This window comes from Oryx dammah, unplaced genomic scaffold, assembly GCF_014754425.2.
Source record: "Oryx dammah isolate SB20612 unplaced genomic scaffold, SCBI_Odam_1.1 HiC_scaffold_18, whole genome shotgun sequence".
NCBI classification, from domain to species: Eukaryota; Metazoa; Chordata; class Mammalia; order Artiodactyla; family Bovidae; genus Oryx; species Oryx dammah.
In genome coordinates, this window is record NW_024070202.1 from 40,772,259 (window position 1) to 40,788,643 (window position 16,385).

Genomic DNA, 16,385 nt, shown 5'->3' on the forward strand with positions numbered 1-16,385 from the left:
GCTATCAGTAAAAAAGCACAAATAACATAATGTTGGTGAGAAAAGGGAACCCTAATTCATTATTGCTGATAATGTAAATTGGTTCAGCCACTGTAGAAAAACAGTGTGGAGTTTTTTTACAAAACTGAAAATAGGACTATCATATGACTCAGAAATTACACTCCTGGATACATAGATGAAAAACCCACTAATCTGAGAACATACAGGCACCCTAATATTCATAATTGCATTATTTTCAGCTGCCAAGATATGGAAGCATTTCAGTATCCATCAACAGATAAATGAATGAAGAAGACGTGGTATATATGCACAAAGGAATAGTTCTCAATTATAAAAAAAAGCAATTTAGCCATTTTCAATGTAGATGGACTTGGAGGGCCTTAACCTAAGTGAAATAAGACAGAAAAAGACAAACACTGTATGATGTCACTTATATGTGGAGTGTAAAAAAACACAGCAAACTGGTGAGGGGCCAGGGAAAAGAAAAAAAAAAAAGACTCACAGATACAGAAAACAAACTAGTGGTTACCAGTGAGGAGAAGGAAGGAGAGGGACAATACAGAAACAGGGAGAAAATGGTTATTATGACATCATATGAAATCATGTATGTGAAACTTGAAAATTTCAAAGCCCAATATAGTTTAAGAATCTTTCAATAAAAATGGTATATATGTATACAAAAAAAGCATATAACATATTCTTTGGACATACTTAAAAGCAATGACATGTTCTTTATGCCACTTGTACCTTTTTAACTGTCTTCTCAATCAATAAGCATGTCTCCAACTGGCACTAGAATACCACCAAACACAGCCAGGACTGCACCAATGACAGCACCAGTGATGAGCCCACAGTTTCGATCACAGCCCATGTCTCTTGTTTAGGGGAAAAGCTAAGATTCAGCACCTGTTTCTTTCAAACTCTCGGGTCTGATGAAGGTGGTTTCCAAGTGGTCCGGTTCTATCATTGGAAGGAGATCATAAAACAGAAGCATAAATATCAGTACAATTATCAAATTATAAGGAAAACACAACTGAAACAGATCATTTTGCCAGTTATAAATAAATAATTTTTTAAAAGAAAACTTTCTAGGTCTTACTCTTTTCTTGATTTGAGCTACCTACCAGTGATAGAAATAATAAATATTGTCACATAGAGCATTTCTTTAAAATTCTACTTTTTAAAATTTTCTTCTTTTGGATGATTCAGATACTGAAATCTTACCTAAGGAAATCATGCTTACTGTTCTCTCACCTTTTGCCTTCTTTTGTCAGCCTGAGACACTTATAGGTAACCTCACCCTTTATCCGGAGAAGGCAATGGCAACCCACTCCAGTACTCTTGCCTGGAAAATCCCATGGGTGGAGGAGCCTAATAGGCTGTGGTCCATGGGGTCACGAAGAGTCGGACACGACTGAGTGACTTCACTTTCACTTTTCACTTTCATGCATTGGAGAAGGAAATGGCAACCCACTCCAGTGTTCTTGCCTGGAGAATCCCAGGGACAGGGGAGCCTGGTGGGCTGCCGTCTATGGGGTTGCACAGAGTCGGACACGACTGAAGTGACTTAGCAGCAGCAGCACCCTTTGTCTTGCTTCTTCACCCTACCTGGAGTTCTCCTGCAAACTGAATGTGGGTGTACTGATGTGTTTTCCTTCTAAATGCTAAGCGAGTGTGGTGACAAATGTTTTCTTTACTATACATTCTTCACAAGTAGAAAAATACAGATTTTACAGGCAATGATATGATGAGTCTCAGAAGGAATCATCTTCTAATAATTGTAAGCTATCAGTTAAAACAAAAATGCATCTGTGAACTGGGAAAATACATTGTCCAGAAAATTAATACTAGATTGCTCCCTACTATCATCAAAATTGTAAACATTATTTAAAGAAAATTTCATTTTCACAAATAATTTAGTTCATGCTTGAATTCTTTCTTACACTTGAAAATATTGCAGTTTTAAGACTATTTTCAATTTCATTTTTAATAATGCCTATTAGATAGTTTAATGGTGAAAAGAATTTCAAGAAATATTTAAGGTAATTGTTGACTAGTTTCTGTGACAGGCCTTGTTTTCTTACTAATCTCATGTGTGTGTGTTTGTGTGTATACACATATATATATATAAAACATTTGAGTGAAATATAGTTCTTTTGCCATGGGCAACTTATTTGTGCCAATTCTGTTAAAATCAACTAGATGGTGTCAATATGTGTTTTACCTAGTCAGTCTCATCTTTGGTATATGCATATTTCATAAAAATTGCAAGAAAATACTTAGTGGAATGAATAGGTCCTATTGTAACAAATAATTTATTATTCTAACATTTGAAAACATACTCATTTGAGCTATTTTGGTTACAGAAGAATTTTTTTTTAAATTGAGTTGACCTGACATTGATAAACAAGGTGTGCTTTGTAACTTTTAATCAAATATTCCCTACTTCAAAATGCCCCAGCCAAGAAAAACAAAAATGTCAACAGAATAAAGGCTATAGACAAAAAAGAGGTACATATAATATTTTTGTCAAGCTTATAAATATAATATTAATTATATTTTTGTTGTGGTCTTACATTTCCCCTTCCACAGCTTTGTTGTGGTAGTATCATTCTTATAAATTTATTAGTATTTTTTTTCCACTTTAGAAATCAGGTTTTTTTTTTTTATAATTATTACATATGTGGCTAAGAAAATAAGGGAAATTAGACTTTTCACAAAATGTGGATAGAAAAAATGTTAGAAAAATTTTCATGGTAATGTGTTAATTTTTTGCTCTTATCTATTAAGATCTTCCTTTACCTGTCTTAGGATCAGTTCAGTTCAGTTTGGTTGCTCAGTTGTGACCAACTCTTTGTGACCCCATGAATCACAGCATACCAGGCCTCCCTGCCCATCACCAACTCCCAGAGTTCACTCAAACTCATGTCCATCAAGTCGGTGGTGCCATCCAGCTATCTCATCCTCTGTTGTCCCCTTCTCCTCCTGCCCCCAATCCCTCCCAGCACCAGGGTCTTTTCCAATGAGTCAACTCTTTGCATGAGGTGGCCAAAGTATTGGAGTTTCAGCTTCAGCATCAGTCCTTCCAATGAACACCCAGGACTGATCTCCTTTAGGGTGAACTGGTTGGATCTCCTTGCAGTCCAGGGGACTCTCAAGAGTTTTCTCCAGCACCACAGTTCAAAAGCATCAATTCTTCGGCACTCAGCTTTCTTCACAGTCCAACTCTCATATCCATACATGACCACTGGAAAAACCATAGCCTTGACTAGATGGACCTTTGTTGGCAAAGTAATATCTCTGCTTTTCAATATGCTATCTAGGTTGGTCATAACTTCCCTTCCAAGGAGTAAGTGTCTTTTAACTTCATGGCTGCAGTCACCATCTGCAGTGATTTTGGAGCCTAAAAAAATAAAGTCTGACACTGTTTCCACTGTTTCCTCATCTATTTCCCATGAAGTGATGGGACCAGATGCCATTATCTTCGTTTTCTGAATGTTGAGCTTTAAGCCAGCTTTTTCACTCTCCACTTTCACTTTCATCAAGAGGCTTTTGAGTTCCTCTTCACTTTCTGCCATAAGGGTGGTGTCATCTGCATATCTGAGGTTATTGATATTTCTCCCGGCAATCTTGATTCCAGCTTGTGCTTCTTGTCTTAGGATATTTCCACTGTAAATCAGGATGAACAAACTGATTCACACAGATGTCCTGGTGGCTAAGAAGCTTAAATGGTCATTAGTGTCATTTTTTTTTTTTTCGAGTGTAAATGAAAAACACACAAGCCTAAATAAGTGATTTATTTTTTCCTGTGGAAATTACGTGTCACTGAGCGAGTAGAGTGGGCTTTTTACTAACTTTAGGGTGAAAGATGAAGAGCAACATGCTACTTCCTGTGACTTTGGCCAGGGTTATCATAATGCAATGGAACGAGTTATGTAAACCTGATAATAATGACTATATATTCTCAGGTAGAATATCCTTTGTGAAGTCTAATTTTAGAGCCACTTAAAATGTTCATGGAACATAATCTCTTAAACAGTCATTGTCATTGCTAAGTAGAGAACATCATCCAGATACTCTGTACAGATACAAGTGGGATCATATTCAGGGGGTTATTAAATAATATTTTATTGAATACCCATTTCATAGACTATTCCCCGTTTCTCAAATACATGTTATACCTAAAATAGTCATCAAAATACAAGGATTTTATATTTTGTGTGATTGAGACTGGTGGTCTGACAATGAAACCAGAGCCTGAATTGCCACCACTGAATCTCTCTATGCCTCTTAATTTCTTATGTGTAACATAAGATGCTAACATAATATCTGCAGTTTTTAATATAAGCAGCTGAACTGGTTCTTCACTCAAATTCTTACATGGAAGACCAGGCAAAGTGACTTTGATTACAGCGGTGGTGGGAACCCAAAACAACCTCCATGTTCTTTGCAGGTCTGACAGATGGAATATAAGTGATTTAAAAACTTTAATTATGTCAATGCTAAAAATGGATCTATGTGTGTATATTTGTCCCTTTTCAGATTTTATGCCATCACCTAGTTGAGAATCTATTTTTCCTAAAATCATTCTCCTTTCTTCACGCAGCACATGGACTACAGGGAAGAATCTCAAGGGAAAAAAACATCCCGAGAAAGTCCACTGGATGACACAGGGGGCACATGTTGTTCATTGCCTCCCGCTCTAAACCTAAAAACTCATTACTAGGATATCCAAGGACCCTGAGCCCAGAGATGTCAAGTCATGGGCAGACCTGGGTACTGGCTAGACTCTGTCTGCTTTGAACTTAATATTGAAGTGAGATAGTGCACATAGCCCAAACAGTCAAGTTCATCAGAAAAGAGAAATGTCAGTAATTTATTCTTTTGAATTGCATGGTTAGTTACTAGTCTAATACTGGTCTGGATGATATATAAGCCAAGATTTAAGTGTTGCTCTGATATTCCTGCATAGTGTTAGTCACTCAGTCATGTCCAACTCGAGACCCCGTGGACTGTAGTCCACCAGGCTCCTCTGTCCATGGGATTCTCCAGGCAAGAATGCTGGAGTGGGTTGCCACTCCCTTCTCCAGGGGATCTTCCCGACCCAGAAGTTGAACCCAGGTCTCCTGCATTGCAGGCAGATTCTTTACTGTGTGAGCCACCAGGGAAGCCCAATATTCCTGAATACATGTACTGGTATTTTTGACAGAAAGAAGTTGAGTTTATGTACTTTTTTATATTTTGAATTACCTGACTCACTCTTGTCACCTTGATGTAAGTTTTCCATTTTTTTTTTTCTTTCTAAGAATACACAGGGTATTTCACATGAGTGTATTTCTCCTTTATCACATCAGCAGCTTTGCTTTCTGTGGTTTCAGCTACTCACACTTAAATAAGGTCGACTGAGGGTAACTGAAACTGTGCAAAGCAAAATCTTGAATAATGGGGAACCACTTACTGTTTGGTGCTATCCGTGGTTTCATGCACAAGCTGAAGGTGATGGAATGTTTCCCCCACACCCGTGGGTAAAGAAAGGATTGCTGTGCTTGGGTTCATTTGTTATGCTTCAGTGCCTTATCACCATGAGTAAATATTGCTGTCATTGTCATACTTTAAACTTGTGTTCATACTATAAATTTGAAATAGAGTTGGTTGACCCTTGAATATCACAGAGGGGTTACAGGCACGGATCCTGTGCACAGTAGAAAATCTAGGTTATAACTATACCATCAGTCCTTCTTATCTGTGGTCCTGTATGCATGGATTCAACCAATCAGCCATTGTGGTTTGGGTAGTAATTTAGCTTTTATTGAAAAAAACCTGCATAAAATTGGAACCATGAAGTTTAAATCTTCCCCCCTCCCAGCCAAAAGGTCAATTGTAGTTTTTTTTATTCATTCAAGCAGTGCAGGAACAAGGCATTATGTCAGACATGCACTGGATACAGAAGAGAAAAGTTCAGGTTACTCAGCACATTCTATTAAACAGCTCTTTCACTTATGTTCATCTTCAAAAAATGTGGTTTGTCCCCACTCTTCTCTCAAATGTGGCTATTTGTAGCAGGTAAAAATTTTTCTTGCTTACCTGATTTTCTTAATAATGCAGTTTCTTTTTAGAAACCATATTTATCATTTCACATACAAATTTTACTATAATTCCTCTGTGGAAAGTTTATAATCATTTTATAGATACATGTCTTAGAGTATCTAAAACATAGTTACCAGTAATGCGGTTACAATAGATGAAAATATCTGGCTGTTTTGTGAAGATGGCTTATTAAAAGAAGAAAGAATAGTTGCTAAATAGAATGATATTCAACATAGGAGCCAAAATGTATATTCTATTCTGTTAATGTTTTATTTTGTGTGTTAGTTGCTCAGTCCTGTCCAACTCTTTGTGACCCTGTGGACTGTAGCCCGCCAGGTTTTTCTGCCCATGGAATTCTCCAGGGAAAATTACTGGAGTGGGAAGCCATTCTCTTCTCCAGAGAATCTTCCTAACCCAGGGATCAAACCCAGGTCTCGCAAATTGCAGGCAGATTCTTTACTATCTGAATTTCCAGGGAAGCCCTATTGTTTTATTTTACATATTATTAAAATGAAAAAGAAGAGATAAATACATAGATACTTGAAGATGGTTTGGAGATAAACAAATGAGGAAAATGAGGTCCTGAGAGGGATAATAGTTTGCAGTGTATTACACAACTATTCTGGAACAACAACAAAAATTTTTTTGTTTTTTTTTTTCCTATCTTGTTCATAAGATAGAAATTATTATTTATACATATAAACATATCAAGAGTGTTAATAACAGAATATTGCAGCTTCTTACATGTTAAAATTTTATATGCTAATTTTAGATTAAACTTTTTTCTTTATTTTTTCATCTTAAGAAATAGACAAAACATCGATGTCTCTAGTAATTTATTGCTTGCTTAACGTACTGAAGTTTAGAAAACAAAGGGGTAGGAAAGAAAACTAATTATTGAGACTTAACATCAAGAACAGAAAATAATGTGTTTTAAGATATCACTAATCACATACTTCTCTTGAATCTATAGGGAGATCAGCTGTGTCCTGTCAGTTCATAGATCATAAATTCTATGCCTTTTGTAGAATTCAAAATGTATCTATATGTGGGCTTTCTTTGAAAAAAAGAATATAATTTTTCTGTTTCTTCTTCGCTATCATATCTACACAGTGTTTCTAAAATGAACATATAAGCGCTATGCCTTTGCATAATGTTGGCAACATGGTGGTAGGAACTAAGGCTGAGCTTCATGAAGTGTCTCCAATAAGTAGTTCAGAAAATCAGAGAAAGTTCCCAAAGAATCTGTAATTATTCCCATGTGTGAATAGAGCTACAGTCCCTGGGAGACTCCACCTAGAAAAGGCATTGCCCAGAGTTAAAATTTCCTGGGATGTGAGCTATGAAACTTTAAAACAGTTTCAGATCGTAAGAGTGCATGTTTGTCCCATAATGAATTTATCTTATAATTTATCCCATGTGCCAATGGATTTCTACATAAAATATTTTTTAAAATGTATTTGTTGGTTAACTTATGGGTGAGTATTTAAAACAAATGTTTCTTTTACTAGTTTATATAGTAAACAATTGAAAAAAGTACATGCAAAGATTTTAATAACATCTTTAAGTATGTTACTTGACAATTCCAGAAATTGTGTGAAATTTTCTCTAGAGAATTTATTATTTACAATATATATGAATTTACTTACTATAAGTAAATTAAAACTTTTCTGTAGAATGATTTGTCTTTATTTAAACTTGGTATCATCATTAAAGAAAGTAATTTGCTTTTGTCTGTAATTAGCTTCCTAAATATCCAAAAATATAAATTTTGGTTTATTTTTATTCTACCAAATTGTGTATAATTTATACAATTTATTTAAATCAGAATCATTATTTGAATTAATATAATTCACTATCTCCAGTAAAAATTAAAGTGCCTTTGTTCATTAAGAAATGCATAATAAGAGCATATCCAAAATAGACATTGCATTACTGTGTGAACAAAGTCAAGTTCACCAAAATCTGTGCAATTATGATAGAAGATTAAACAAACTAATAGACTCTCTAAAATAATAATTAGTTAACATTACATATTGTGAACCATATTGGTATAAGTATGGCAAGTTGTTTAATAGGAACTAATTCTGCTGTAATGATGTTTATTTTCATTATGGTTATTTTCATTCATAATTTAAATTAAATATCATGTACAAATAGCTTAATAGCTTAATAGACAATGAAAATTCCCCAGTAATAAAAATGGATACTACATCATTTTAAATGTTAACAAATAAATGTTTACAGATAAACGTACAATTTTAAACATCAAGCAAAATGACATTAACTATTGGACAAAGTTTCAATATTTTTAAACATAAAAAGTAAGATTGAGAACCTGGAAAACACAAAACCTAATTTTTAAAAAAAGCCTAATAACTTCAAGACAACATGTCCTGCTTGCTGCTTCTGTTCTATAACTCATTAAGAGTATTTATATAGTAATGTAATCTCCTATTATTTGGGAAGCATAAATCTTTTCATTTAAAAACAATCATTATGACTTACTTTTAAAAAGGCTAAGAAGGATTTTTCAAACAAATGCTCCAATATTTAAATAGACAGTTATTCTTAGGACCAAATGTTATTCTGTAGAAAAACTCTACACTGAAGTCCTTATTACAAAAAAAAAAAAAGTGTGAGTTTAAATATGCTTAAAAAAATATATCGGATCCCAGTGAGTGATCTGTTGCAAGAGAAATTTAAAAAGGAGAAGAAAGAAACTTGCGTCCTCTTACTGACATTGTTTTTCAAGGTCTGTTTTTCTATTCTGGTGATGACCCATTACCTCCATCTGAGATCCTTCAGCAGCACTTTTTTTTTTTTTAAACCATTTTTCCAAATAAGTCAGAGGCCAGAGAGACGTAAGGAAATAACTTGCTGAGTGGGCTCTAGTATGCTGTGTTTTACTGCACAGTCGTTATTCCAGATGATAAACTGGGTCCATGATGCTGGGAAAGATTGAAGGGAGAGGACGAGATGGTTGAATGGCATCACTGACTTAATGGACATGAGTTTGAGCAAGCTTTAGGAGATGGTGAAGGATAGGGAAGCTTGGCATACTACAGTCCATGGGGTTGCAAAGAGTTGGACACAACTAAGGAACTGAACACAACAAAATTAGGTCCAGGGGATCAGAAATACAGATTAGGGAGAATTAGCAGAGTTGCACTTCCCTGTATGATTTAGCTTCCAGAACTCATTTCATGAAGTTTAAATAAAACACTCTTTTCTATACAGCATTAATCTAAAATGTTGTGCTTAACACTTGTGAAAATAATTGGAGACTGTCAGTCATAAAGGAAAAAACCTATTTTTCTAACTGGATTTTTTTCCACCATTTGTCACTTTCTGTTAGTTTTACAAAAGTTTTGTGATCACAGCAAAATTCTTCTATGAAAACCAAAAATATTATTTCTCTAGATTTTTTAGATAAAAAAACAACTATTAAATAACATTTAAATAGAATTACTATTTAGGATGATATTTTAATATAAAAAGTATTTTCTTAAGTTAACTTGAAAAGGCATTGCACTGGGGAGAAATAAAAGACCCTCCCTATTAAAAATTTTATTTTTTTACAAAGAAATTCTCAATCCTACAAGCAAAATAAAAATCTTCAGAGGTTAAGCTTTCATCTGACGGACAAACCAGCTGAATAAATGGTTCTCAATCAGCTTTGAAAGACAACCTAACAATAATAGGCGGAAATGCATTTAGTTCTTTAGATAATATTTAAACCGTGTGTAGGCTCCTTGCATTTGCTAGCTTTGCAACACAGCTGGGAAGGAACTCAAAGCACTTTTTTTTCTGGAGAATTTCTTTCTTTTTCCAGGGTATTTTGACTGACACCTTTATGTAAAAGTAAGTTATAAAAAAATTATATTGGGATTGTTTTTTCCAATGTCAGACCACTTAATTAAGACAAACTAGAAGTGGGCTGTGTGTAAGCTCATTATACTTTTCATTTAAGAATAACTTACAGAAAGTTTACATATTTTAAAAAGATAATTTCCTTAAAATTGAGACCTGTATCTTTGTTGTATTAGTAAGATGGTAGTATAAAAGCTAATTTAACAATTATTTTGATTAAGAATGTCTATTTTATTGTATTTAAGCTGCTTTGATACATTTCCTTCTCAGCCTTAATTTTCACAGATACACACACCATACACAGCGTCCAGTGTGACAATATTTGCCCACTAACACAGAATTTCAGCTGCTATTTTAAAACAGCATATCTTAGATATATTGAAAGGTTAGTTAAATTATAATGAAAGTATGACCACTAATAGAGGAAGATAATTCAGAAAAATACATGTAAATAGATGCCTAAATTGACGCTGAAGTTCCTTGGATCACTATTTGATCAGTAGCCTGTGCATGCTAAGTCTCTTCAGTCGTGTCGTGTCCCACTCTATGACCCCCTGGACTGTAGCCCATCAGGCTCCTCTGTCCAAGGGTTTCTCCAGGCAAGAATACTGGGGCTGCCATGCCCTTCTCCAGGGGATCTTCCAGACCCAGGGACTGAACTGATATCTCTTAGGTCTCTTGCATTGGCAGGCTGGTTCTTTACTGCAAGTGCCACCTGGAAAGCCCAATCAGTAGCCTAACACCATCCAAATTCTCTATCTCTGGAAAGAAAAATGTCACATAATTCTGTGAGTAGCCCAGAGAGTTATATTTCCATTCCCAGAGACAGCTCTTAAGTGTTCAGTCCCATAAACAACGTTCTTGAATAGCTTAGCATACAAGACCTGGAAAATACAGAGCTATGTAAAATCTGCAACCATATATTTATATTTTAAGCAAAATACTTATCTGAAATAGTAAGGCAGAAAATTACCATATCATTTCTGAGTAGTTTATGTTGAGGTTTACATTTTAAAAAGATTATGTACGTACAATATTTTGAAGGGTATGTGTCAGCAGATAATAAGGAGAGTCTAAGAGGACCCATCCTCACGGGCCTCAGTTCTTGATAAAGACACAAAGAAGAATCTGAGGTCTTACCCATAGCAGAAATAAGTTTATTGAAGAAAACAGAAAGAACACCTCAAAGGAGAAGTGGGCAAACCAATAAAGGCACTGCCCTGAAATGATGAGGGATAGGGTTTTTCAAGTCAGGGCTTTTGTGTATTCATCTAGGTAGGCGTGGATTGACGTTTTTGATTGACAGTTGCAAGTTACATAACAGACTCTATTGTGCATGTCTTCCCCATACTTGAGGACACAGCTGTGCATTAAGGAAGCATGTGGTGGGGTAGGAGAAGTCCCTGTGGTTGTTTGTGTCCACTGTGCCACAGGGGCACATAGGCTGGGTGGAGTTGGAAACGTTTTTGTGGTTGTTTTGTAACATATCTGTGAACTCTTCCTCAGCCTCACCCGGCCTGTGGAGGTGGGGTTTAGCGTTTACCTTGAAACTTTATCAGCTAGGCCACCCCTCTGTTGCTCATGCCTAACTTTCTACCTAACAGTATGTTTTATATGAGGATAAACCTTATGTTAATCCACTGCTGCTGCTGCTGCTGCTAAGTCGCTTCAGTCATGTCCGACTCTGTGCGACCCCATAGACAGCAGCCCACCCGGTTCCCCTGTCCCTGGGATTCTCCAGGAAAGAACACTGGAGTGGGTTGCCATTTCCTTCTCCCATGCATGAAAGTGAAACGTGAAAGTGAAGTCACTCAGTCATGTCCGACCCTCAGCGACCCCATGGAATCCACTGCAGGGGTCCCCAACCCTTGGGACTCCTATAGGTGCGGGAATGGGGTGCACAGCAGGAGGTGAGTGGCAGGCGATGAAAAGGTTGGGGACCGCTGCAGAGCACTAGACAAATTTAGTGGAATGAAAACTAAAATTATCTATATGCCAACGACAGCTTATGAACAGTGCTTTAGGAACACTTTTTTATATTTTTTTTGATGGGCCACTCAGACTTTGGAATCAGACATAACTGACTCCTGATGTTACCACCACTAGCTTTATTGACTGGGGATTTGGAGTTAAATAACTTATTTTCTTAATCAAAAAATGGAGGAAACTCAATTAAAGAATCATAATAAGAACTAATTAAGTTGTGTGTAGCACTTGACAGGCACCTGATTACAAGCCAGCAAAATGCTTGCCTTTCCATTTTTGCCCCTGGCCATTTTCTCCTCTTCTCTGTTTCATGGAGATTACATATCTCCATCAGACATACATTTGATTGATTTTTTTTTTTTTTGGTCCTATTTCTGTGTCTGTTAGAATGTTAGCTCTATTGTGAGGGGAAGGGGGAACTTGTCTGCCTAGTGTACTGCTGAAGCCCCAGAGCACTGAGCAGGCTGGTAGCTGGTAATCAGTTGAATACATGGAAACCCACCTGATTATCATAACTACGTGATATGTTGAAAGTAATGAGAATGACCAGAAATGAGAGGTTATTATAATGTTAGGTCATATCACAAATATGCTTGAAATGAAAGGCCTGTGCTAGGGAAGTAAATGGACATAAGTTGAAATTTGGAATTCATCCCTTGCTGCAGTGTGTGACTTATTATTACTACTCTGCTTCTCTCTCAGTCGTAGTGGAAATAGGTTTTCTCAGGATAGTTGTAAAGATAAAGAGTGGTAATATGAAAGACTTAGCACAAACCTTGATATTGGAAAATGTTTATCTTATAGAATATATTAATGTGATATGGAATAGCAAAAAAACAAATGAAAATAGTTGAAAAAAAATATTAATCACCGACTCAGTTCTTCAGAAGTGACCAATGTTATATCCACATCCTCCTAGGAATTATATAAATTTTAAATATATATATATGTGTGTATCTATATATACATGTGTGTGTGTATTATAAAGTTATAAACATATACTTGTCAGTTTATAACACACACACAAATATATGTATGTGGCCCAGCGGTAAAAGAACTCGCCCACAATGCAGGAATTGTGGAAGGAGGACCAGGCTTGATTCCTGGGTTGGGAGGATCCTTTGAAGAAGGAAATAGCAACCCACTCCAGTATTCTTGCCTGGAAAGTCTCATGGACAGCCAGCCCATGGGGTCACAAAGGTGTCAGACACAAATTAGTGACTAAACAACAACAGATTGAAGTATATACTGAGTCACATTTTTTGCAACTTGTTTCTTTAATATGAAGTGCCTTGGAGAAATTCTCATCTCATGGATAGTGTTAACTCTTTTTTTTTTATCCATTATTGAAAAGTAGTCCATAGTAAATATAGAATGTCTTTTGAATGACCATTATCATGTTTAATGTAACTTTTGTTTTTTCTAGTTCTCTAATCTTACAAAAATAATGCTAAAAATTTGTGTCTATGCAGTTTTGTTTATGTACTTGAGCACTAGTAAACACCAGAAAGTAAAGTTTTTGGATTGAAAATATATACATTTTTTGGTATAGAGAGTTTTTACCAAATTTCAGTTAAAACAGATAAAACAATGTTTGAAAATGCCTATCTCCATACATAACTCACACTGGTTTATACTGAACTTTGTTTTTAACAAGTATGTATTTAATTGTTAAGTATTTAATTGAGTGAAGTTTAACCTATTTTCTTAACTGTATTGGCATTTACAGTTTTAAATATTAGTGATAATAATTTTGTTCATCTTTTCTCCCCTCTGTAGGTTTTACCCTTCCTTATTAATTACTAAGGAAATAGCCAGTCTTCTTAATTTGACAGTTAAAAAAATGTTTGGACTATTTAAAATTTTTTTTTGTATTTTTAAATTACTGAGAAATTTTAACTTTTATGCCATTAACTTTCACAGTGATTCCTTTTAAGTATTGTGTCATGCTTTGAAAGGCTTTCTCAAAGAATATGAAAAATAATAAACAAGCTTTCTTCTACCATTTGTATATTTTCAAAAAAATCCTTTAAAACAGTATTCTTTTTATAAATAAAAAAAATAAATAAAATAAAACAGTATTTCTAGAGAACCTCATTCATGGAGTTTATCATTTGTGAAGTGAAAGAGGAAAAATAAAGTATAGTAACTGTAAGTGAAAAGTAAGTGTTAATTGCTCAATAGTGTCTGACTCTTTTGCAACCCCATGGACTGCAGCTAGTCAGGCTCCTCTGGCTGTGAAATTCTCCAGGCAAGAATATTGGAGTGGGTTGCTATTCCCTTTTCAAGGGTATCTTGCCAACCCAGGATCAAACCTGGCTTTCCCACATTGCAGACAGATTCTTTACTGTCTGGGCCACCAGGAAGCCCAGAACACAGATGACAGATGCATATTAAGAGTTTTGTAAGAGGAATCTCATGGCCACATTCTGACCACAGCTCTGTTAATAGTAACAGGTTTTGCAAACTGGCAGTACACAGATATACTCCTGATTTCCTTTCTTGTCAAAGAGAATAACTATACTGGCTGCCTAATCCTTAAACTGAAGATCAAATCATATGGTAGATCTAAATTTTAAAATGTGAAGCTATATGTGGATTCTATGTGGCTGTAAAAATTTGTAGAGATTCGCTTCTTTACAGTTCAGCAAATGAAAATAATTTTAATATCATACGCATTGCAATTCTAGGTTGTATGTGTAAGCAAATATCTATAAATTATAATGATGATACAGTAATAGCATTGATTTATATTGGAGACTTACTACCTGCCAGTTGTCCAAATAAGTGTCTCACATCTATCCATATATTTATCCATAAATATCTCCATATGTTATCTCATTGACCTATCATATCACCTTACTATGTTCTTTAGACAACTAGTTGAGGTCACACAGCTAATATGTGCCAAAACAAGGCTTAAAACCCAGATATACTGACTGAGAAGCCTATACCTTTTTGGAAAGAAAAAAATATATACATATACACACATACATATAAATGAGTTCTTGATCAGGATCTAGGCTTACATATTCTTTTCAAGACCTTTGTATAGATTGAATAACAATTTTAAATATGCTATTATTAGAAAAGAAAATAAATACAGCAAACACTGAATAAACAATGACAATATTCTTTAAGTGGCAAGTAATAGAATTATTTTAAGATTAAAACAAAATTCATTCTAAAGACCTGTAACACATACATTGTATACATACACTGTGAAGTATCTCAAAATATTAGTTACCAATGTAAGACCATAAGGTAAAAATATACTTTATCACTTTAATCCTTGGGGTAACTAATCATGGAGATTTACTCACACATATTTATGCACATACATAACACAGATGACTGTGTGTCTGTGTATATGCATAAAAGAACTTCTATTTTTTAACCATTGCCTTTTTCATTTATAGAAATATTAAACCAGTGGCAGGTTATATCTGCTTTATATGGCGAAGAGGGACTTTATCTGCAGGGATTAAAAATAAACACAAATGTGCAAAATTTAGAAAGAAAAAATTGAATACAAAAGACAAAGCAAGATATGATAATGCCAGTGAAAGCCTGAGTGATTAAAATAGAGGTTTCTGATATCATCTTTAAAAGAAAATTCAAAGGACACCCTTATAGATAAAATGTAGAATATCAGTGTCATTAAAATTTAGAGTTAAACCATATAGTTTAATGAATCAAACCATAAGATGAAAGTAAATGTACTGCAGTAAAGATATAAAATAAACTTACCCAAATGTTTCATAGAAGCCATGTTTAGAGCTGTGTGTAAAAGACAGATTAAAGAGGCAGCACTTCTTTATATGTAGATAGTTCTCATGTGGGCAGGGCCAGATCAGTATGTAAATTTACTGGGCTTGCTGAAAGTGTTGGCAGACCTAAACTTCTCTTGAACTTTTGCAAAGCTGACTTAACTCTATAAGAGAAGAGGGGGAGAAGTCATTTTTCTGATCTAGTATTTATACAAGACTTCCCTGGTGGCTCAGATGGTAAAGAATCTGCCGGCAGTGCAGGAGATGGGTTCGATCCCTGGGTCAGGAAGATCCCCTGGAAAAGGGAATGGCAACCCACTCCAGTATTCTTGCCTGGAAAATCCCATGGACAGAGGACCTGGAGGGCTACAGTCCATTGGGTCGCAAAGAGTTGGACACGACTGAGCGACTGATACCTTCACTTCACTTCAATCTTTATACACATCCATATGTAAACTAACACTCAAGTACATCCTTGTATATACATGCAAACTTGTGTGAATGCAGTTCATGTTTTTGTGTGTTGCACCTTGTACTTCACTTTGATCACTTGCTTCAAAATTTTTATATGTAAAGGAAATTTTTGTCTTGATTGACAAGTTTCTGGTGCTTTAGGCACCTTCTCTGACTGTTCCCATTTGGAGCTTCACTGCTGCCAAATGAAGTTGA

General features: G+C 35.3%; 1 protein-coding gene across 1 annotated transcript in view; it reads right to left on the reverse strand.

Annotated features, from left to right (window-relative positions):
• The window catches only part of LOC120878122 (platelet glycoprotein 4-like), a 71,260-nt gene extending 55,542 nt beyond the window's left edge, over positions 1-15,718 (reverse strand). The window contains 3 exon segments of the mRNA XM_040260732.1: positions 748-771; positions 773-960; positions 15,697-15,718. Coding sequence (XP_040116666.1) covers positions 748-771; positions 773-871 — 123 coding nt within the window. The 5' untranslated portion in view covers positions 872-960; positions 15,697-15,718.
• Positions 15,719-16,385: the final 667 nt, after the last annotated feature.